This window comes from Lemur catta, chromosome 2 (genome assembly GCF_020740605.2).
Source record: "Lemur catta isolate mLemCat1 chromosome 2, mLemCat1.pri, whole genome shotgun sequence".
NCBI classification, from domain to species: domain Eukaryota; kingdom Metazoa; phylum Chordata; class Mammalia; order Primates; family Lemuridae; genus Lemur; species Lemur catta.
In genome coordinates this window covers 28,264,974-28,288,235 of record NC_059129.1, presented here as the reverse complement: position 1 = coordinate 28,288,235, position 23,262 = coordinate 28,264,974, and the positions used below count along the sequence as shown (strand labels likewise).

At 58.9% G+C, this 23,262-nt stretch overlaps 1 protein-coding gene and 1 long non-coding RNA gene across 7 annotated transcripts; both read left to right on the top strand.

The window, feature by feature from the left end:
* Positions 1–252: 252 nt before the first annotated feature.
* On the top strand, positions 253–19,131 carry MLXIPL (MLX interacting protein like). 6 transcript variants are annotated; one of them, XM_045543108.1, is made up of 17 exons: positions 253–613; positions 4,286–4,392; positions 8,925–9,007; positions 9,166–9,255; positions 9,547–9,591; positions 10,057–10,258; positions 10,394–10,474; positions 13,743–13,912; positions 15,260–15,806; positions 16,041–16,108; positions 16,198–16,345; positions 16,502–16,617; positions 16,710–16,829; positions 17,005–17,132; positions 17,212–17,335; positions 17,966–18,095; positions 18,365–19,131. In XM_045543108.1, the coding sequence occupies exons 1-17, from the start codon at positions 318–320 to the stop codon at positions 18,481–18,483; spliced, it is 2,574 nt and encodes an 857-aa protein (XP_045399064.1). In that variant the 5' UTR covers positions 253–317; the 3' UTR covers positions 18,484–19,131. The 6 variants fall into 6 exon arrangements, with proteins under 6 accessions (XP_045399064.1, XP_045399063.1, XP_045399062.1 ...); XM_045543107.1 differs by having other exon boundaries at positions 16,195–16,345; XM_045543106.1 differs by having other exon boundaries at positions 16,198–16,617.
* Positions 19,132–19,787: 656 nt separating this feature from the next.
* LOC123632633 lies at positions 19,788–22,857 on the top strand. The gene is made up of 2 exons (XR_006733414.1): positions 19,788–19,950; positions 20,539–22,857. It is a non-coding gene; the product is annotated as an uncharacterized LOC123632633 (long non-coding RNA).
* The last annotated feature ends 405 nt before the right edge of the window (positions 22,858–23,262 follow it).

Here is a 23,262-nt window from a genome sequence, read left to right as displayed (position 1 = left end):
GGTGTGATAGTCCAACCTTCTCGAGACCCCTTTTGGGCGAAGTAGGAACGATTTACTCCAAGTGGTCACAGCAGGAGGAAAGGCGGGAGGACGGGTAGCGACAGACCCTTCGGAGCTCCCGGGCCGCGGGCTCGCACCTGGCGCATCGATTATGCTAATACAAGCCCCTCCTCTCCGCTCTGGGTGCCTAGGCCCCGCCCACCCGAGCGGCCTATCGTGGTGGGGGGCGGGGCTATGTTAATAAGGCCGAGCGCCCGCCAGCTGCCCCGGCCTCGCAGCGGAGCCCAGGCGAGGCGGCAGCGGCGACGGCGATAGCCATGGCTGGGGCGCTGGCAGGGCTGGCCGCGGGCTTGCAGGTGCCGCGGGTCGTCCCCAGCGCGGACTCGGACTCGGACACAGACTCGGAGGACCCGAGTCTCCGGCGCAGCACAAGCGGGCTGCTCCTCCGCTCGCAGGTCATCCACAGCGGTCACTTCATGGTGTCGTCGCCGCACAGCGACTCGCTGACCCGGCGGCGGGACCAGGAGGGGCCCGTAGGGCACTCCGACTTCGGGCCGCGCAGCATCGACCCCACACTCACTCGCCTCTTCGAGTGCTTGAGCCTGGCCTACAGGTGAGGGCGGCTCCGGGGCCGACGGCCTCGGCTCTCCGTGGCGGGACTGCGCGCTGGGGCTCCAAACACCCTCCTGGTCTCTCTGCTCCCGGGACTCCAGCCACACCCTGGACTCCTCCCGCCCCCAACCCCTGGCGTCCTCTGACCCCGGCGCCGCCCACTGGCCCCGACGAGACTGCAAACCTTCTGATTCCCGTTCCTCACCACCATCGCTTCATCCCCGGGCGGACCGCCTGCCCTGCACCTCGACCTCCCTAGGACCACATCGGGCCGGTCGCTCTGGTCCCGGCTCCTCTGCCCCCCACCAAATGCCAGGCGTACCCTAGGCCATGCCCGCCCATCCCCACTCTCCACCGACCCGGGGACCACTCCTCCTGACCACCTGCAGCCCTCGGTTCTCTCTCCAGCAGGCCGGCCCAGACGCACCCTACTTCTGCCCCCTGCAATATTCCCCGCGCCTTTGGTTGTCCTATTCCACCTCCTCCCAAGTGCCGGGACGCGAATAGGTCAAGGGTGGTGGGAGGAGGGTGTCGGGGCTGGCAGGAGCGGCGCAGCTCGCCGGGGTCCGGCCACGGCCCAGCAGGGGGTGCTGCTGGCCGCGCGGGGCGGGTGCGCGGGAGGCCGGGGCTCGCCCGCCAGGGTCGCCGCGCGAGGCTGAGCGCCCCGCGCAGCCTGGGACCCCTGGTTAGCGCGTCGCGGAGCGCGCGGGCCGCGCCCGGCTTCCACTCCCCGCCCGCGTCCCAGGGGAGGGCGCCAACCCGGGTCCTGGCCCAGTGCCCTGGAGCAAAGTTCCCCGGAGCGGAGGGGCCAGGATAAATTATCAACCGAAAACCGTAGGGGAGAATGGGGGATCGGCCGGCCTTGATCTTTTCTCTGTGTAAATATTCCTCTTCTTCCGCAGCGCCGCCTCCACTTCTGAGAACCGCTTGCTAGAGACTGGCACCTGCCGCCTGAAGGCGAGCGGGAGCTGGGGTGGGGATTGCGGGGGAGTGTCACTACCCCCAACCGCGGCCGCTGAGCTGCGACCCCATTGGCTGGAGGCAGAGTAACCTTGGCCCACATGCTCTGGCCCCGGGCCCAGGTCATGTTGCAACCTGATCGTCCAGGGCTCCGGACTGATGTGGAAAGTTCAAATTCCCCTCCCTTCTCTCCTCCCCCCCTGGACGTCACGAGACTGCCTGGGACAGGGCATCTAAGGTCCTGGTACACAGGATGCGGGCACCCCTCCTCCTAAGGGTCTCCCATGCCCCACCCACTCCTGGCTCTGGCTTCCTGCTTCATACTATGCACCGCTCTACTTGGGCAGGCTAACTTCCACCCCAGACCATGGATGACCCAAACGGGAGGTTCTGGGGAGGTAGCAAGGTAGGGGACAGAGCACACCCCAGGAACTGCTCCCCTAAGAGGCTGACTGGAGGCTAATGTAACCCCAGTCAGGGACAGCTGGGGTGGAGGGGGCTGTGTTTTCTCCCTGGACACCCAGAATATTAAGTCTCTGGCCTGCCCTGGGTGTCAGCCTAAGCACCGGGTCTGGGGGTGGGGGTGGGGGGAGTGTCAATACCAGAGCAGCCTGTGAGCAGGAGAAAAACCCGAGGCTCAGACTGGGAAAGTGTTTTAGCCCTCGAAGACTCCTAATTATAGGGGTTCTCTGGAAGGGAGAGGATTTTGGAACTGAGTGTCCCAGGGGAGTGACTGGATAGAAAGGGAACAGCACGTGAAAGGGCCAGAAGGTGGGCGGAGGACCCCGCCAGCCTGACCCAGAGGACAGCCTGCAGAGGCCTGGCCACTCTCACCCTCCGCAGGGCAGTGCGGGCAGAGGGGGGACTTTTCTAGGAGGATACGTTCCACGGTATTGTGGGTGGAAGCCCTGGGGGGCAGGTTCTGGAGGCTTCAAGAAAGCACTTGTTCGTGGTCAGAGCTGACCAGAAAGAGTGGCCTCGAGGATGTGAGGGCGCAAGTAGCACCCTGTTAGGGGTGCTCTAAAGGGAATTCCTGCAAGGTGGGGGTGGGGAGCTGAATTAGGGGATCTAAGGTTTTCCCCACCCCAATCCCAAGTGTCTCAGATTTGTCTTTTGGTCATGAGAAGTTCTTGAACCCTGGCCCTAGGCCTTTCGCTCCAGGCTGAGCCCCTCCCCTCTCAGCCCCAAATCCTTTCCTCCTGGGCTTGGATATTGTCACCTTCTTATCTCCCCAGACCTGCCTGGGCCATAGTGTCATAACCTTAGGAGGGAAATGGGAGAGGGAAGGCAGGCAGGTTGGAGGTGGGACACCAGGTGGTCAGAATGGGCTGGGAGGTTGCTGGGATACAGGCAGGGGCGACAAACTCCGGAGTCTCCCTCGCTCCCCACCCAAAAGAAGCTGACCCAAGAGGTATCAGAATTTCCCCTACCCCCACCCATGTCTCCCTACTAGACAGATGGTGTTTATCTAACTGCAGGAGGGAAGGGGCCAGCCAGTGGGCCAGGGAGCTGGGCTGTGTACCCTATTTGGGTAATGAGGCCTGTTGTCCCCTGGGTGGCAGTCCCCCACCCCCACCCCAAAGCAAACAGAGGAACTTGGAGACCAGAGAGGAGATGGGGCCAATGGCTGATGCACCCAAGGGGCTGCAGGGAGAGGGGCTGAGAAGTCAGACAGCCACCCACCCACCCACCTCTCACCCCCAGGATGGGGGCGAGACCCCTGGAGCGAGCAGGCCTGGCTTTCTGAAAGACTAAATCTTGGGGCCTCGGCCTTCCCACCTGAGCAAGGGGTGGAAAGGGTGAGCCAGAGGGGACTTGCACACAGCCCTGGCTTGTGGATGGTGAGGAGGGAGGGAAGGAGAGACCGGCAGGGGTCTGAGACCCTGAATGTTTTGGCCTCCTGGGTCAGCTTCCTGGAGGTGGCAGACTTGTCCTGTGCCTAGCAGGACCCTGTAGAGACCCCCTGCATCCCGTGGATTTGATGGACCGCTAGCGTTAGGGTAGGGTGCTCGCTTCCCACTGCCTCCCACTCCCCATCCTAGCTGCCTGCCTTTGGGCCCTGATGGCTCACTGTCTTCAGCTTGTCCCTGAGAAGGGCACATCTTCCAGCTCAGTCCAGATCACAATCTGGGAATTCTGGGCAGGGCAGACACCAACAGGGCTCTGAGGCCACCACCTGTCAGGAGGCTCCCTCTTCACCCAGGCAGACCCTCCCCAACCACCCCCTGTGCCTCTCCTGAGCCTAAGGGGGCCTGAGTGTGTCCCTTCCGTGTGAGCCTGGGCATGTCTCTTTCCCTTCCTGACCCTGAGGAAGGTCATTTCTTACTCTCCTTGGGTACGGAATGGGTGTGAGAACTCTCCCCCGCCAGCCCACAGGACATGCCTGTGAGGCCACTGGACATTGTTGTTCCCAGGACAGAGCTGATAAACAGGTTTCAGCCTTCCTTCAGTTCTGGTGGTAGATTAACAAGCAGGTCTCTCCAGAGAACACAAGGCCCCCCTCTCCCCCGTGGGGGTCTGGGAAGTTATTTTAAAGATCTGACACTCAGGGTAGGAATTTTAGGCAGGTTAGATTAAGGGGCCAGATTTGAGGGGTCCCTCAAATTCCAACCATAGCTGAACACCTAGTGCATGAGAAGAATGTGGAGCACCCCCCTATAGCATCTTCCACTTTCTCCACCCCTTTCCTGACCCAGCCCTCTCCCCCTGACAGTGGCAAGCTGGTGTCACCGAAGTGGAAGAATTTCAAAGGCCTCAAGCTGCTCTGCAGAGACAAGATCCGCCTCAACAACGCCATCTGGAGGGCCTGGTATATCCAGTGTGAGTGGGCACCACGGGCCTCCCCAGCCAGGAGGGGCCTCCCCCGGCCAGAGGGCCCCACAAGGGGGCTGCCCAGGAAAACCCCTGGGACCCTCAGGGCCAGCACCAGCAGAGTGCTGCCAGCCTCCTGGGGAGACCAGATCTCCGCACCAGGACCCCTGAACAGCCTCTGATCCCCGGAGGGTCTTGGGGAATGTGTCCCAAAGGGTGTTTTCCCCTGTGAACGCAGCACAGTGTTTCCACTGGGCAAGCAGAGGTCACCCCTCAGAAGCACTAAGGTAGGCTGAGATTTGGGGGACAGTTCAAAGCCCATTCTGCATCCCATTTGTGTAGCCAGATGCCTCGAGTGCCAGCGTAAAAGGGGGCATGAGACCCCCTCTGGGCCAGCCACATCGCTTTGTAAACGGGGAGATGGAGGCTCCTACGTGAGTCTCCATCAGCCTTTCAGTGAAGTCCTCCCTGAACACCCAGCAGGTGCCCACCGTAAAGAACTGGGCAGAGGGGGCCCAGGGAGGCCATGTGGTATAGTGGAGGGGACTCTAAACTTAGAGTCACCCAGAGCTGGTTTCCCACCCTCTCTCTGCCCCTTCCTGGCTGTGTGACTTCAGGCCAGTTCCCTAAGCTCTCTGAACCTGTGTCCTTAACTATAAAATGAGGCCAATAGTCCTACTTTGCATGGTTGGTGTGGGGACAACAGGTATGAAAGGGCCTGCCACTAAATTGGTGTTCAATAAATGATGTACCCTGGAGGAGATCACAGTCATTCAGGGACACCCCTGTGTCCCATCCCCCACCCCCCATGGCAGGGAAGTAGAGGCTGAGACAACTTGGATCAGTCAGCCCTTTGTTGGGACCTTGTCCAGCTCGGTTAGGTCCTGCTACAGGATCTAAGGCCGCCCTGGGCCAGGCATGGTGGCTCATGCCTGTAATCCCAGCACTTTGGGAGGCCGAGGTGGGAGGATTGCTTGAGGCCAGGAGTTCAAGACCAGTCTAGGCAATATAACAAAACTCCATCTCTACAAAATATAAAAACAATTAGCCAGGCATGGTAGTGTGTGCCTATAGTCCCGGCTACTTGGGCAGCTGAAGAGGGAGGATCGCTTGAGCCCAGGAGTTGGAGGCTGCAGTGAGCTATGATTGCGCCACTGCACTGGGTGACAGAGCAAGAAGACCCTGTCTCAAAAAAAAAAAAAAGGCTGTGCTGAGCTGGGAACACACAGCCAAGGAGGGATCACATGCAGTATTCTCTGTACTGGCCCTGTTGGCTTCCGTCCAAGTAAACAGAGGGAGTGTTTTCTGGTTTCCATTCATCTACGTGCCAGGTGCTTTCATAAATCATCTTATTTAAGGTTCCTAGCAGGCCTGGGAGATAAGTATTATTGCCCCCATTTTATGGATTAGCAACTGAGGCTCAGAAGGCGAGTGACATGTTCAGGTTCACAGAGCATAAAAGGGAGCAGAGCCAGGGCTGGCTGGAGTCTGGGGGCTGTCCCACTCTGCTGCTCCTCTGCTCCCAGCTGGCTGGCTTCCCATCCTCTCTTGACAACATGCAGGTCACCCAGGGCAGTGGCTGAGCTTTTCAGGGAAGTGGAAGGTACATGTTTTTTGATGACTTCTCTGGGTCTCTGCCATTTCATTTTTTTTTCTTTTCCGACAAATATGCCATTCAGAACTTGTTTCTGAGAATTTGTATGACAGGCCCTGGTCCCAAACTAGGAAGCTGATACACCAGGGTGAGTCAGTGTCTCCCCCACCCCAAGATTTCACGCTTCCACCTTCCTCCCAAAGCTGGATGGGACCCTTCCACCTCCAAACCCTTCACTCTGCAGAAGAAATTTCTGATAACACCTGAGGCTTGATGCCCCTCGAGGTCCTCACCTCGACACATTGGTCTCAGCTATTGCACAAGTTGCTGGAAGGACCCCAGGTTCTGAGTCAGACAGAGCTGGGTTTGAGGCCAGCCCTGGCACTCCCCAGATGAGTGGCCTTAGGAGAGTCTCTAGCCTCCTGGAGCCAAAGGTTGCTCACCTGTAAAATGGACATAATGACAGGTCCTATTTCCAAGGCTCGCTGTGAGCTTTCAGTGACATCACCTAGGTCTTAGCACAAAGCCTGGCGCACAGAGGAGCCCCCCGAAAGTGAGCAGCTGGATGGATTATTATTTTGATAGTAGCACAGACACGTGGCTGGCATATAACAAATGTCGGGACCTCTCCTTCCTAAACACCAAAAGGTTTGAAGGTGGGCTTTGGGGGGAAGGGGAGGCTGCCTGGCTCGCCACCCTCAAAAAGTGTCCCCTCGCCTTAGGCTGAACCAGGAAAGGCCCTGCCATCCCTCGGCAGGCTCCTGGTCTCTGAGATCCTTCCTTTCCCGATCCACTTCTCACTGTTCCACACTCCAAAATCACCTTGGTTTCCTCTGAGCTCCCAGGGTACTTTGCACCTCTCCTGGGCAAGAAGGACTTTCCACTTTGCATTATCTCTGTTGTTTGTTTGCTGTCCTTATCTCTCCCCGAAGCTGTAAGCACCCTGATTCATCCATGTATTCCCTGTCCAAAGGGTTGGACGCTAAGCTGAATGAATAGATGAACTTATCAGTGTTAAACAAAGCCTACCCCAGGAAGCCACATTGTCACAGCCCTTCTGTCGAGAGCACTGGACTGGGGAGAGGAAAGCCAGGCTGGGCCACTCAGCCCTGACTCTCTGGGGGCCCTAGACAAACTTCATGTTTCCTGGTGCCCATTACATCACCTGGGAAGCCGGGGGCAGATACTGTTTGAGACCCACCTTGCTTACCTAGGCTCCTAGGAGTCTACACAGCCATGGGCCTGTAGTCCCCTTGTTTTCTGTCCAAACCAGGCTCAGCAAGCAGGACAAAACCCCTCCTGTCTGTTTGGGAGAATGTTCTTTAGGACAGAACTTTGTAAGTGATGCTGAAAGTCCCAATAAATTTCATGCCCAGGTGGTCCCCCCTCCTCTGTGTCCTCATTTGCCCCAGAGGAAGTTGGCTGTGGCAGGAGGGGCCAGTGATTGCCCACTTTGTCAGGGCAGCCAGGAGGAATCTTAGGGTTGCCTCTTACAGAGGCTATGTGCCAAGATCGGTGCCGGGGCAGCTCCGCTTCACGTCCCGTGGGGAGGCGAGCACGCAGAGAGATGACCAGAGAGGGCAGAAGAGGAGGTGGATGGGCTGTGGGGTTTGGGGGGTGGGAGGGCTTCCTGGAGGGGGGGGCCAACCCGAAGGGTGGGAAGAGGAGGGAAGGGCAAGGGAATAAGACCAGAAGGTGGGCTGTCTTTCAAGGTGGTCCACATGGACGCGAGAGAAGCAAGTTGTGGCTAAGTCATGGGGGGGAGTTGGAAGCCAAGCTAAGGAGTGTGAACTGGAGGTTGTAGGGAGCCGTGGAGGGTTTCAGGCCCGAGCTGCACTTTAGGAAGAATTGACCTGGCTGCAGCAGGAAGATGGACTAGGGAGCATGAGGCTGGAGGTCCCTGTGAGAAATGCCACCAGGCTAGGGTGTGACGCAGGGAGAGAGAGGATGGAGGGGAGGGGGTGGCAGAAGAAACGTCACAGATCCTGTAGAATTGAGACCAGGAATGTGATGATTAGATTAGACCAGGAATGCTGGGAGCCAGTGGGGGTTTTGTGGTAGGTTTTGGGACATCCTAGTGGAGGGTCCCCAGGCAGCTGGTTATGGGCTGGAGCTGGAAGGGGCAAGGTGAGAGAGGCTGGGGGTGGGCGTTGCAAAGGAGTCAGTGAAAAGTGGTCAGGGAGGCAGGAGAACAGGGAATGTTCCTGGGGCTTGGGGAGGAGAGTGGGGGGGAGGCCAGGGAGGCTGGGACAGGGCCCTCAGTTCAGGAGCTGCGTCAGTGGGGCAGGCAAGGGGGCAGACACTGAGTCTCAGAGACTGAAGATGAGACGGGAGGGGTGGCAGTGGAGGTGGCAAGTGACAACTCTTCCAAAATTGGGGGTGGGGGGAGGGAAGGGGTGCCAAGGGGTAGAAGGTTAGCTTGTTGGGTAGCTAACCCAACAAGGGGAAGGAAAGGCTTTGGAGATAAAGAGCCTGGAATGTGTTTATGGGCCAAAGGGAAGGGACCTGGGGAGAGGCCCGGACTGGAGACTGTCAGGGGAGTGGAGGGCGTGGCAGAAGGGTCAGGTAGGCAGTAGCCGGAAGTAGACCAGGGGTGGTTTTCTGAGATGAGAGTGGGTAGTGCCAAGGAGCCCGCGGCAGGGGACCCAGGGCTCTAGACCCTGGCCTGCCAGTCTGAACAGGATCTCCTTGGAGGACCTCACTGCCTGTGACCTGTGGCCTCACAACCTGTTCAGCAAGCACTGCCTGCCCACCTACCAGGCTCCTGCTGGAGGCAGAGCAGGTGTGGGTTCTTTCACAGCGCCACATAGAAGATCTGGGAGGGCTAGAGCAGGCAGGAAGGCTTCCTGGAGGAGGCAGCAGAGGATGCTTAATCTGAACGTCCAAGCCCAGGCAGGATTTCATAGGGTGTCACCTGGGCGCCCCTGACCTGGCCCGCTTCTCGCAGATGTGGAGCGGAGGAAGAGCCCCGTGTGTGGCTTCGTGACCCCCCTGCAGGGGCCGGAGGCTGACGCGCACCGGAAACCGGAGGTAGCTGCGGCCCTGGACCGCCCGCCCGGCCCGGCCTCTCCCTCCCGCCCCTCCCGCGCTGGGCTGGGGGGCCGGGCCAGGCGGGACTGGGGGAGGGTGGGAAATGGGGGTGCCGGGGCTGCCCTGCCCACTGAGCCCCCTCCCTCCACCCTCCCCAGGCCGTCGTCCTGGAGGGGAACTACTGGAAGCGGCGCATCGAGGTGGTGATGCGCGAGTACCACAAGTGGCGCATCTACTACAAGAAGCGGGTCCGTGGGGTCCAGGGGAGGCCCCTGCCACCTTCTGTCTTGGGAGATTCCTGGAAGGGACACGCCCGCCCCACAGCCAGCACCCTTTGGGCCCTCCACTAAGTCCCGGCCGACAGCGCCACCGTGTGGCCACAGGGTCTCCTAGCAGCCTCCTTACCTGGGTGGGGGGGTGCCTCCCCAGGCGGAATTGGGGATCCCATTGCTGGGGGAGCTTGTGAGTAGGGGAGGCTTTGGCCGGGAGTGATGGAGGTGGGGGCGGGATCCCGTGTCCAACTCTGTGTGTCCCTGCAGCTCCGTAAGTCCAGCAGGGAAGGGGATCTCCTGGCCCCTAAGCAGGTGGGTGCTCCGCGAGTCCAGCAGGGAAGAGGATCCCCTGGCCCCTCAGCATGTGGGATGCAGAGACCTGACAGCTTCCGCCTGGATGGGCAGGACAGTGGCTGGGGGTGAAGGGAGCATGTGTGGGGAGTGGGAGTCACTGTCATCCTCTGATTGATGAGTTGAGCCTGTCTCCGCTTGGGAGGGTGCAGTAATGGGAGGACCCCAGGCCGCTGAGCAAGGAGTGGGACCATAGGGGAGCAGAGGGACCTGAGAACTGGGGTCCCAGACAGGACAGAGTCAGAGGGCAGGAAGGGAACCCCGTCTCTTCAGCAAGCCATCCTGGTCTGCAGCAAGCCAGGGCCACCAGGGGAAGGTGAGGAGGATGAGCAGAGAGGCCTCCTGGCCAGCCGGCCGGGCAGGGGTGAGGAGGGGCCGGGGGTAGTGGGAGTCCTCCAGGGGCTGCTGACCGCTCTGTCCCCCTAGGCGGAAGGCAGGTGGCCACCGCCGGAGAGATGGTGCGAGCAGCTCTTCTCCAGCGTGGTGCCGGTGCTGCTGGGGGGCCCAGAGGAGGAGCCTGGCGGGCGGCAGCTCCTGGACCTCGACTGCTTTCTGTCGGACATCTCCGACACGCTCTTCACCATGACTCAGCCCAGCCCCTCACCCCTGCAGCTGCCCCCCGAGGATGGTGAGGGTCTGCATCCAGGGAGGGGCAGGGGAGAGGGGTCAGGCCTGTGAGAATCCAGGCTGCCAAGGGAGGACGGACTGGGGCCCCCCACTCCACCCTGCCCACTTCTCATGACGTCACCGCTGTCCCCTCCAGCCTATGTCGGCAATGCTGACATGATCCAGCCAGACCTGACGCCCCTGCAGCCCAGCCTGGATGACTGCATGGAGATCTCAGGTGGGGCAGGCCCCCCCCCCCCCGCAGTGGAGTGTGTGGGCAGGGTCAGTGTGGGGAAGGCCTTGGGGGGACTGTGTGACCGTCCCAGGCCCTCCGGGAGGGAGGATGGTCTGGGTGGTTTCAGAGGGATCTTCCTGGCCTCCCTTTGTCCAGCCTTGGGGTGCGGCTGGTGTGGTCTCAGATGTGGGCAGGGGACCAGGGGCTGTGAAGCTTCAGGCTAAAGAGGCTCCCAGGAAAAATAGCAGATGCTGAGTCTCTCAGGAGAGAAAGGGACTTGATTTGGTTGGGTCTATTTATTATTTACATGAGGCATTTAAAAACGATTTATTAAAGAACACTGCAAACACGCACACTAGTAGAGGCTAGTTCAGTGAAGCCCCAGGTACCCGTCACTGCTGTCATCGACTCACCAACCCTCCGCCAGTCTTGTTTCATCTGGACCACGCCTCTTCTCTCCCATGTTATTTCTAAGAAAAATCCCAGGTATCATATCTTGCAAAGCATTTTTTTTTTTTTTTTTTTGAGATAGAGTCTCGCTTTGTCACCCGGGCTAGAGTGAGTGCCGTGGCATCAGCCTAGCTCACAGCAACCTCAAACTCCTGGGCTTAAGCGATCCTTCTGCCTCAGCCTCCCCAGTAGCTGGGACTACAGGCATGTGCCACCATGCCCGGCTAATTTTTTCTATATATATATTTTAGTTGGCCAGATAATTTCTTTCTATTTTTAGTGGAGACGGGGTCTTGCTCTTGCTCAGGCTGGTCTTGAACTCCTGACCTCGAGCGATCCACCCGCCTCGGCCTCCCAGAGTGCTAGGATTACAGGCGTGAGCCACCGCGCCCGGCCCTAAAGCATTTTTTTAATGTAGCAAATTTGCCTGCCTCCCACTCCTGACCCCAGGGCCACCAAGTTACTGATTTCTTAGTGTCCTTCCAGAGATGGTCTTGTCCGTAGAAGCACAGGTGGACAGACGTCTCTGTTTTCACAAGACTCTGCCCCGCGTTGTCTTCTTCACTTGGCTGTAGATCTCGCAGGCTGCTCTGATCATCGTACATTTAGGGGCCTCCAGAGCCATGTGGGGGGCAGGCAGACAGCAGGGCTCAGCCTGTCTCACCCAAGGCCCAGGGGACAGGAAGAGGGTCCCTGGGCTAAAGGCTTAGTTTCAGTGAGCCCCCGGCTCCATCCCACAGGGTCCCAGGCCTGTCAATCAAGAGGTGGAGGCCTATGGGGCGGGCACTAGGGAATGAGGAACCACCCCCACCCCTGCCCCAGCCCTGGGGAGGTGGGTGCCAGGGGCAGAAGTGTGGATGGCAGTGCCCTGGGAGCAGAGCAGCCTGGGAGGGCGGCCGCCCTCTCTGGACACACAGACCCCTGCCACAGGTAGGAGGCCGACCACCCCTCCCCAGGCTCTGGGCAAGCCAGCATGGACTGGGGCTAGGAAGAGACTTCTCACAAGCCAGGGTGGCTGCTGGGGGTGGGGGGCAAGTGTAGCCTTGCAGAGGAGGTGGCTCCTGTGGCCCTCTCAGGTGCTCCTGCACTGGGGGGCAGCCAGCACCAGTGCCCCCAGGGTTGCTGCTCTCACTGTCCCCAAGAGCCCCACTGGAGAGGCGTGCTGGAAACCCAGAGAGGGGGCCAGAGCTCTGTGGAGGCCGGGGCTTGGGGAGGGGATGGCAGGTCAGGTCCCTGGGGGAAACAGAGGCTAGGGAGGGACTCTAGGCTCTCGGAGGGTGGCTACAGCTGGGAAGCGACTTCTCTCAAGGCAGGGTGGGGACAAGCCTGGGCGATCCATGGGAAGGGGATGCCGGTGACTCAGGGATGAGATGGGCTTGCCGCCCCATGGCCCCTGCCCAAGCCCTGGGGACTGGGCAGCAGGCGTGAGCAGGGAGCGGCTCGGGGCCCACAGCCTGCTGGGGCCAGGCCCAGTGTGAGGCTGGTTCTAGAGCCCAGGCCTCAGCGGCTAGCAGTGGGGCCCATGGTCCCTGGGGGGTGGATGGAGGACCGGTGACCACTCATTGTCTCCTGCCCAGTCCCCCTGTCAAAGGAAGGCAGCAGGACAGCAAGAAGACACCTTCTAACCATGTGGCCCAGGAAAGACACAGATGTGGGCACAGAGCATCGTGCAGGGCAGGTTCACAAGGACTCAGACGGAGGGACAAATGTGGGAACAGACACTGAGGGGACAGACGGATGCTATACACTGACACTTGCGAGTCCAGCTACTCCCACACACTGGCCCCATGTCTTCTGGCAAAGCAGTGTCACTTAAGACACACACACATGCACACGTTTGACCCCCAGCAGGTTCTGGGTTTGGGGTGGTCTTATCTACCCCACTCCTGGTCTCCTGGGAGAGGCTGGCCAGCTCTCTTGGCAAGTTGGGGGTGGGTCGTGGAAGGACACAGTGGGGGCAGGGCCCATCCCAGGCCTGTGGGGAGCTGCCACAGTGGGGTCTGGTCCGACCAGACCGGGAGGCCTTGGGAGCTGGGGTGGACCTCAGGCTGGTCAGGGTCAGAGAAAGGTGCCCGGAAGGGAGCGGGTGGGCGGGTGGCGCCCAGGCTCGGGATGTGGTCAGGCCACAGGCAGCTGCTTCCCAAAACCAGAATAGCCCAAGGCTTACACAACCCGCACCCCAAACAATTCGGCGGCCACCTCCCGCGGCTCTTGCAGGCGTCCTAGCCCCTTACACTCCTGCCCCTCTCTGAGCCCACCCTTGGCCCCTCTCGCTCCAATAGACCCTTTACCCCACTCCTGGGCTCTGCCCTTGTCACTCACCTGTAGGCCTTCCGACAAACCTAACTGGTCCCTGACCCGCTGACCCCTGACCCCCTCACCTCTAAGTCACTCCTGAACTCCTGCCACCCCGGAGCTCCTCCTGCCCCAGACTCCTCCCTGGCACCGCATCCCTTTCCCGCCATGGCACCCTCTACGTCCCCCCTTTCTGTGCCTCCAGCAGAGGGGGAAGGGGAGCAGCCCAGGGACGGGGGTGGGGGCAGGGGTGACTCCTGAGCCGGGGCTGGGGCTGAGGGGATGTGTCCTGGGGTCCCTGCTCACCCCCATCATCCCCAGCTGCCTCCCACTCAGGCCCATCCCACTCAAGCCTCTGCTGCTGCTTCCCCTGAGTGAGACAGAAACTCTCCGAGTTTCACAATCTCCTGTGGAACCCCCCCTCACCCGCCCAGGCTGGGGACAGGGCTCGAGGCCACTCTCCTCCAGCTGTCTGCCAGCCACAGCCTGGGCCCTAACTGCTGTCGCCCGTGTGTCTGAATTACAGATTTCTTCACCAACTACCGCCCCCCCCAGACGCCCATGCCTTCAAACTTCCCGGAGCCACCCAGCTTTAGCCCCATGGCTGATTCCCTCTTCAACGCTGGGATCCTGAGCCCAGAGGTTCCCCCGGCCTCCTCTGGCATGACCCATCTCTCAGGACATGGCCGCCTGCAGGTGAGCTCACCCACCTGCCCAGCCCTGCCCGGCTCACCTGAGAGCAGGTCCTGGCCGCACCTGTGCCCAGCAGGTGCCCAGTCTTGTGCTTGACAGACTGGAGGGAAGGAACGGCCCCATGTCTGCCTTCTGGGGCTGGGGGGCACAATCTTGCCAGAGAAGGGTGACCCTGTGAAGCAGAACTGGACAAAATGGTTGAACGGGGCTGAAGGCATGGGGACCATGGAGCAGGCGCCACCAAGGGCTGGGTTGCTTGTGGAGGGCTTCCTGGAGGAGGGGGAATTCTGGGCCTTAGTGAACAGGTGGGCTTTGGACAGAAGAGACTAGTCAAGGACACACCAGATGGGAGGAAAAACGGGAAGAAAAGCATGGAGAAGGCTGAGCTTGTATGTCTAGGAAGTGGTGAATCTACCATTTATTTGGCTTAAGAACTCCCAGGCCCGGCTTAGACATTGCCTCTCTGCTGCTGGGTTATGTGCCTCTTCCTTCCATCATCAGAGTTTTCAGGCGCTTTTATAGTTGGTTGTGGAGGGGTCTCTCTCCTCCACCAACAGTGAGCTCCCTGCTGCAAGGGCTATATTTCGCTCACCACTGTGTCATCTGGACCTAGCACAGTTCAGCATCAGCACACGGCTGTCCAGTGAGGGAATGAACGAGTGAGCATGTGGACGGATGAGTGTGTTGGTGAATGGACAGATGCGTTGTAGATGCCACTGGATGCAGATGTAGGCTGGTGAATATGTGGGTAGGTGGGTGGGTGGTTGGACGGATGGGCTGATACGTGGATGTGTAGATAGTATGATGGATCGATGAATGGGCTGGAGGCTGGGTAGGTGACTGGGGAATGCACAGATGGTGGATGGATGGATGGGATTATGGATGGGTTGGTGGATGGATGAAGTGTGGGTGGTTGGATGGATTGGTGAATGGGTCATACCTGGTGGGCTGGTGGAGAGACAGGTGGATGCGCTAGCTCAGAGATGAGAGAATAGATAGATAGGTGAATGGATGGAGGACAGATGGAGGATGGATGGATGGATAGAGAGACTAGGGGATGATTTAGTGGAGGGATAGATAAGTTACTTGGTGGCTGAATGGATGGGCAGGAAGACTCTTTGTCACACCTAATTTGTGCATAAATGTATTCCACTCCCTCCTCCCATCAGATTAAATTTCCCTGCTGTGTGTGTATGTGTTGGGGGTGGGGGGTGTCGGAAGGCAGGGATCGGTTCTCTTGTCTTTCCCCAGGGCCCAGTCCAGAGCTCAGGCGGGGCAGGAGGCTGCCTGGGGGGCTGCAGGGGCCAGCTCTCTCCCCCGCCTCTGAGTGTGTCCGTACTTCCTGACCAGGTTCGGAACAGCAGCCCTGGCCCCTTGGACGCCAGTGCCTTCCTGAGCTCTGATTTCCTCCTTCCTGAAGACCCCAAGCCCAAGCTCCCACCCCCTCTGGCACCCCCTCCTCTCCTCCAATATCCTTCCCCTGCCAAGGTGCCGGGCCTGGATTCTTGCCCTCCACCCCCCTTCCCTCCCATGGCTCCACCCCACACTGTGCTTCAGGAAGACGCTCTCTTCTCTCCCAGGTTTCCCTTCCCCACTGTCCCTCCTGGCCCAGGAGTGTCCCCACTGCCTGTTCCCGCAACCTTTCCACCCACCCCACAGCCCATCCCAGGCCCTGCCGCCACCCCCTTCCCCATAAACCTTCTGGCCTCAAGCTGTCCAGAGCCCCTTTTTGGGCCTTGCTTCTCCATGCCTCAGGGCACGTGGCCCAGAGGCAAGCCCCCGGCCCCATCCCCTAGGGGACGGAAAGCCAGCCTCCCTACCTTGGCCCCTGCCACGGCCAGCCCCACTGCCACTGCTGGGGGCAGCAACCCCTGCCTCACACAGCTGCTCACAGCAGGTGAGACAGGAGGGACCGTGTCAGCAGAGGGGGAGGTAGGGACTGCCCATGAAAGCGGGGGGCCCATGGGAGCAGAGGGTGGGGGTGAAGGGACAGGATCAGCCTGGGGGACAGAGGAATTAGGGACATGGGCCCTGTACCTGGAAGGCACATGGCTGTTGGGAAGGATGGGATGGGGTCTTGAGAGATGGGGGGGCCAGCCCCAGCAGCCCTCACAGTTCTGCCTGTGCACAGCCAAGCCCGAGCAAGCCCTGGAACCACCACTCGTGTCCAGCGCCCTCCTCCGGCCCCCAGCGTCCCCGGTAAGATAGCAGGCGCTGGGACGGGGTGGGGGGGGGGGGGTGTGCCCAGGGGCTTCACCCCGACGCTCTGCCCTTCTCCACCCCAGCAGGAGACGGTCCCCGAATTCCCCTGCACCTTCTTTCCCCCAACCCCGGCCCCTACACCACCCCGGCCACCTCCGGGACCAGCCACACTGGCCCCATCCAGGCCTCTGATTGTCCCCAAGGCAGAGCGGCTCTCGCCCCCAGCACCCAGCGGTAAAGAGGGGCTGCAGGGACTGGGGGAGTCCGGGGGATGCAGGGAGAAGCAGGAAGAAGGGGGCACCGCATCTGGGGCCAGGATGAGAGGAGCAGGGCAATGGGACCCTCTCCCCTGTGTCGGTCTGTCTGTGGGTCTGTCTGTCCCGGCCCCAGGCAGCGAGCGGCGGCTGTCAGGGGAGCTCAACTCCGCGCCGAGTCCGGGGGCTCTGAGTGTTCGCGTGTCACCGCCTCAGCCCATCCTAAGCCGGGGCCGTGCAGACAACAACAAGGTGGGCACTGTCCCCCCACCCCAAGGTCAGGTTGCTACCCCCAGGCCCTCCCAGGCTGCTTCCTGGGCTCACCCCACTGTCTGCTCCCCAAGACCGAGAACCGGCGCATCACACACATCTCTGCAGAGCAGAAGCGGCGCTTCAATATCAAGCTGGGGTTTGACACCCTTCACGGGCTTGTGAGCACACTCAGCGCCCAGCCCAGCCTCAAGGTGAACCCCCAGCCCAGGCTGGCTCCCCCAGAAACACGGGGCCCCTTCCTGGGCCCTCCTACCCAAGACCAAACCCCAGAACCCTCCAGACACCCTTGCCTCCTCCCACCCCAGTGGGTCCCAGGGTGCGGCAGCCTCCAGCGCCCGCCCGAGCCCTCACTGGTGGCACCCGCAGGTGAGCAAAGCCACCACGCTGCAGAAGACAGCGGAGTACATTGTCATGCTGCAGCAGGAGCGGGCGGCCATGCAGGAGGAGGCACAGCAGCTGCGGGACGAGATCGAGGAGCTCAACGCTGCCATAAAGTAGGCAGGGTACGGGCGGGTGCTGGGGCCAGGGGGACATGCCATCTGACCCCCAACCCTGACGCCCCCACGCCCCCAGCCTGTGCCAGCAGCAGCTGCCTGCTACAGGGGTGCCCATCACACACCAGCGTTTCGACCAGATGCGAGACATGTTTGATGACTATGTCCGAACCCGGACGCTGCACAACTGGAAGTTCTGGGTGATATCCTCGCTCAGACCAGCGGCTGGGGACAGCAGGGGCCGCGGTGGTGAACGCTGCGGCCAGCCCAGGCTGCGCCCGAGATGTAGGCTCAGGTCTGCAGGCCAGGCGGGCTCAGAGCTGCCCCAGGGAAGGGGCTCCGGCTCTGCCACCTGCTTCCGGGCCCTTGGCATCTGGGCCGGCAGGATTGCCCAGTGATGGGCTGGGAGCGGAGAGGGAAACCGAGGGAGGAGACCCTGGGTAAGGGGAGCCACGGCACTGACCTCAGGGAGCCCAAAGGCAGTTTGGGAGAACCTAGACTCTGAGTGGTATGAGGCCTAGAGAAGACATGGTGCCCACTCCCTTGCCTGGCTCAGGGGTCAAGCTCCTGACCGAGCAGGGGCAGGGAGCCCGGGGACGGGAGACAGCCCAGCACAGAAGAGCCGCTAAGGAACCAGGAGGAGGGGGCTGAGAGCCGGAGAGCTGGGCAGGCCTTGGCAGGATGGGAGGAGGGGCTGCAGCAGAAGTCCTCGGGGTCAAGCTTACACAGTGTCCAGGCCCTTCCTTCTCCTGGTTTGGGTCGGGCATCAAGGCTACATGCGAGGTGGTGGGGTACCGCCTGGACAACGGGTCTGCTCCTTGACCTGGGCCCAGTTCAGCGTCCTCATCCGGCCTCTGTTCGAGTCCTTCAATGGCATGGTGTCCACAGCAAGCCTGCACAGCCTCCGCCAGACCTCGCTGGCCTGGCTGGACCAGTACTGCTCCCTGCCTGCTCTGCGGCCAAGTACGTGAGCCATCTGTCTGCCCACCAGAGTGTCCGGGCCTCAGAGCAGGGGGCTGTGCCCTGCTCAGACCCCAGGTCCAGCCTGCTTTCAACGCAGCCTAGGGTTTTGGCCACCCCACCACATCCCCTGGATGGGCCACTGGGACACCTGTAGACAGAGATCCTGGGAGGGGCTGACGGTCTTGCCAACTGGTACCTCTCCCCATTGCTTTGACTTTAGCACCCAAGGGTAGGACCCTGACCCCAGGAGTCCTCTCTCTCTCCCCCAGCTGTCCTGAACTCCCTGCGCCAGCTGAGCACATCCACCAGCATCCTGACCGAACCGGGCCGCATCCCTGAGCAAGCCACGCGGGCAGTCACAGAGGGCACCCTTGGCAAACCTCTGTAGTTCTGGCCAGAGCCTGCTGCTCACTCAGCTGCCCTGGGGCTGCCTTCCCTGGGCACGGGCTCCAGGGATAACTTCTGGGCACTCCTCTCCCACCCTGGGCCTGGCAGTCCCCTTCCTTGAGGGTCGCAGGGTCCACGTCTCATGCTTCCCGCCTCCTGGAGGCTGAGAAGAGCTGAGTCCCCGTCCCTGCTCTACCACTGTGTCCTAGCACTGTGACCCTGGGTGCCTCATACCCACTCTTTGGACCTCTGTTTTCCAATCTGCAAAATGGGGATGGGCGAGTTTCAACCAGCAGATGACTCGAGGCCGTAGCAACTGTGACATTGGGGGCCTAAGCTGGCAACTCAGACAGCTCCCAGGAGGGAAGAGGATCTGTTTCCCTGTCACCCCCACCTGCTCCTCCACAGGTGGGACACAGGCCTTTGTTCTTGAGCAGAGAAGCAGAAAAGGAGGTTTGCTCTTTTTGCTTCTTCACTGGTGACTCAGAGGTGCTGCGGGATGGCTTCCCCTGGGTGAGGCCAGGAAGGTCTGATCGTGGGAGAGACCAGGGCAGGGGAGGCCAGAGCATCTTGTGTGTGTGTGAACATGTGTGTGTGTGGATTTTATAAAGGATTCTTGACAAATAAAAGCAAAAACTGTCTGCCGGTGTGTTGGTGTGACTGTCAATGTGTTGGGTTGGGGAGAAAGCCTGTTGGCAGTGGGAGGTGGCTTTGTAGAGGGCCTTGTGCGCCACCAAAGGGCCTGAGCTTTTACTCTGAGCTGGAGGGTTGTGAATGGAGGAGGGGTAGGATCAGAGGGAACTTCACAGGATTCCCCTGGGTGCTTGTCTGAGATCAGGCGGAGGCAGAGACACCAGTTAGGGGGCTGCTGTTCTCATTCAGGCAAGAGGTGACAGACATGCTTCCTGGAGATCCTCCCTGCGTGGCCAGGAGAAGGGTTGGAGAAGCTGGCCCCTTTCAGAGTTGGAAGAAGGCAGAGCCGAGACCAAGGAGTGGAAGTGACAAGGCCATCTACTGGAACCATCCAGGAGGAGACTCCCTTGGGGGGTAGTGACCTCCCCGCTGTCTGAGGTGTACAAGCAGAGAGTGGACAGCTACTTGGTTGGAGGCCCCAGTACTTCATTCATCCTTTCATTTACAGAGTTAACAAATATTATATATATAATACAAGTTATAATAATTATTATTATTAATTATTTTCATCACCATTTTACAGATGAAAAACTGAGGCGAAGAGAGGCTCAGTCCCTTGCCCGAGCTTGCAACGTCAGCGAGTGGCTCAGAGGTGCCCACCAGCCTGTCCGACTCTGCTTTTGGCCACTTCTGTGCTGCGGAGGTGGCAGGTGCACCCAGCCTTCCATGCTGTTTGCTGCCACAGACAGGCCTGGAGTGGCCCTCTGACAGGGACAGTCCTGGCGGTGTGTGCTCTGCTGCTTTCACCCACTCTCACGCTACCCGAAAGTTCTCTGTAAGACATTCTCTTGACCCTGTGACCCCTTCCAGATGGCTTGCTGCCTGGAAAGAGTCGTTTGCACTTGCTCACTCTCCCTCCTCCCCTTCCTCTGACCCCTCAGGCCCCTGCATTTGGGCTCCTCCTCTTCCCTTGCACTCCAGCCTCACCCCTGCACTGACTCTGCTCTCACTGCGCTCCCCTCTGCCTGACTCCCTCCTTGCAAAATCCAGTGCCCGATTTGCAGTGCTCTTCTGGCTTCCCCAGGGACCTCGGGCCTCCTTGAACCACTCTTTCCCCAGGAATCCAGAATTCTCGCCAGGTGCCCCTTCCTTCTCCCCAACAGTGCCTTCCCAGTTCCTGCTGTGGGAGCCTCTTCCTCTGCCTGTCCCTTCCTCAGCCACTGCTTTTCTCGCGCTATGGCAAGCCCCAGGCTCTGCTGAGGACCCCCTACCCTGCATCTTCCCAGAGTATGCAATGACACATCCAACAGCCACCTTGATTTTTCCCTCTGAATATTCCACAGCTTCCTTAACCAGTACAGAGCTCATCATTGCCACGATCTTCCCACTCAAACCTGGTCCTCTCTGTGCTCCCAACCCCCAGAAAGGACGCTACCACCCAGACACTTGTGCAAGCTGGAAACCACCATCTTCAGCTCCTCCCCACTATCTGTGCTATCTGTCACCACCAAGGCCTGGTCATGACCTGAGCATCTATCTACCTCCACAGCCTCCACCCTGGTCCAACAGAAAATCACCTGTTACATATACTTGTGCATTAGCCTCCTGTATCCCTTACAGCTGCTCCTCAAACTTAAATATGCATTTGAATAACTTGGAGGGGGGCTTTAAAAACCTTCTTGACCAGGTCCAGTCTGGACAACTTAAATCGGAATCAATCGTTGGGTGTGATGTCTAGACATCAGCATTTTTTAAAGGGGATTCCAATCTCCAGGTACGGTTAAGAACCATTGTAACAGAGGCTCTGAGCTGCAAACAACATACATCTGGGGCTCAATTAGTTTAAATCAGTGGTTTGTAACCTTTAGAGTACATCAGAATTAGCTAGAGAGCTTGTAAAAACCCAAATGGCTGGGCCCCACCTCCATGCTAGTAGCGTGGGATGGAGTCTGAGAATTTGTATTCTTAATGTTGCTGGCACAGGGACCACTGCTTCAATGAGGATGAAAGAAACCATGTCACCTATCATAGGCCAGAGGCAGGGAGGGCTCTAGACAGTGCAAGCTGGCCTATGATGAGGGCAGACTTTGCAGCAGAAGTTCATGGTGCTTTGTGACTGCACCCTGCAATCTATCCCTCCAGACTCGTTTCTTTCCATAGCTTCCCTCCCCTCATATTCCAAGGGGTCCTGAATCTCCAGTGGTTCCTGGGATGCACCATTCTGCTCTGCCCTTGCGAGGCATAGTCAACCCACAGGGGAGGCAAGTCTGGGTTTTCCCATCTCCCTCCACATCCCTGTTTCCCCGCTGCATCCACGTCCTTTCCCCGCGGGCACCACGTGTGCACTCATCCAGACAGGCTGGTCGCTCTGTCCTACACAGGAATCAGTTACATCTGCCCCCACACCTTGGCTTGTTCTGGCTTCCCATCTAGGCTTCCCTCCCTCCCTCTGCTCCACCTGTCTAAATGGCCACCTCTGAAGCTACAGCCAAGTCTCACTGCCCCTCAAGATCCCTTGGCAACCCCCCCTCCCTAATACACCCAGCTTTCCTGAATCCCGCTTTGTGTCATTAGTTGTCCTTCCACCTATTGGTCTTGGCTTCCAACTGGGCTACACAACACTTGAGGGTAAGAGCGAGACTGTACCACAGATCTTTGAGTGTAGTAGACCTGGGTTTGACTCTGGGCTCTTTCCCTTGCTTCCTTATTGATTTTGGGCAAGTTATTTGACACGAGCCCAGTCTTTTTTCCCATCTGTTTAAAAACTGAAGGTGTGCATGCTTCAGCAGCATTACACTAAAATCGGAACAATACAGAGATTAGCATTAAAATTATTAAAAATTTTAAAAATAAAACGAAGCAAATAAAAATTAAAGTTATTTTATAACACGACCTGTCTTAAAGGCCACTAAAAATATCAACTGAAGTCAAGGATGTGAAAGAATTTGGTAGCCTGGGCTGAGCTGTACAAAGAGTGGCTGCACTTGCCCCACATCCGTAGATTGCAGTTCGATAGACCTGTATCTGTCCCCAAGCTCATTCTCCACCTGTGTGACCTTGAGAAAGTCACTTAACTTCCTAGAGCATCACTCTCTTAATCTGTGGCATGGGAATGTAAGAAGATTAAATGAAATGCAAAGTTCCTGGGTCAATAAATGTCACAGGCAAAATGCTTAGTGAATGAAATTCTTCTTAAAAGTACGGCTTTGTCTCTAGATGGTGAAGAAAGTGCTTTATGGCTGGGCGGACAGTTCTAAATAGCTGAGTTAGGGAGGAAAAGCCACAGGATACGCTGGACACCCCCTCGCAGCCCTCCCCACCCACTGCCCACAGCTGAGTCAAAGCCAGTTCCCTGCAAAGGACAAAAGGGAAGGAAATGAGGCCGCTTCATTTGCTCTCTGACTGGATCTGTTTCCTCACCCGAGATTGCTGGTATGTCTGTCATCTAGCCTCTACGGCAGCCGGCAGCCAGCAGCCGCTATCCTCTGAAGGTCCTTTTAATGGCTGGAGGGTCTGGACTGTCAGGAGAGGCAGGCTCCCCCGCGGGAATGGAAACGTTTGAGCCTGGATCTCCAACCCAGGTACTTGCCCTTGCTCTGGGCTGCAGGCCTGGGAGCCCATGGAAGCATGCCTGTCCTGGGAACGTTCTCTCTTCAGCCACGCGGGTCTAACCCAAACTCTGTCAATTCGTCTTTTAGAATATCTCCTTTTTGGTGAAATCGGAATAAAGTTCTGCAGTTTGTATCAATGTCAAGTTCCCAGTTTTTGATATTGTACTATAGCTATGAAAGATGGTAACATTGGGAGAAACTGAGTGGAAAGGGCCACGAGACCTCCCTGTTCATTTCTTTCATCTCCCTGTGAATCTATAATTATTTCAAAATCAGTTTTTTGTTTAAAAATCTCCTTTTCAACTTCCTTTCCACTCGCCAGGCCATTATTGCCTCCCTCTCAGAGCCTTGCAGCCACTTCCGGTCTTCTGTCTTTGGTCTTTCCACACAGTGGTCCATGCAGAGAACCCCCGATTTTGCCCCATCGCACGCACCCTGTAATAATCAGCTCGCTGGATCGAGCCAGTGCTCAAGGCCCCCCAGACCTTTCCGACCTTATCTGCCATTTCCTTTTATCGTGCTCATGCTCTGCCTCC

Excerpts from the sequence above, each read along its gene's own strand:
- MLXIPL (XM_045543105.1), top strand. The coding sequence starts at position 318 with ATGGCTGGGGCGCTGGCAGGGCTGGCCGCGGGCTTGCAGGTGCCGCGG. Across the intron at positions 614-4,285 it reads TGCTTGAGCCTGGCCTACAG|TGGCAAGCTGGTGTCACCGA; the intron begins GTGAGGGCGGCT and ends TCCCCCTGACAG. Across the intron at positions 13,913-15,259 it reads CAGGACATGGCCGCCTGCAG|GTTCGGAACAGCAGCCCTGG; the intron begins GTGAGCTCACCC and ends CTTCCTGACCAG.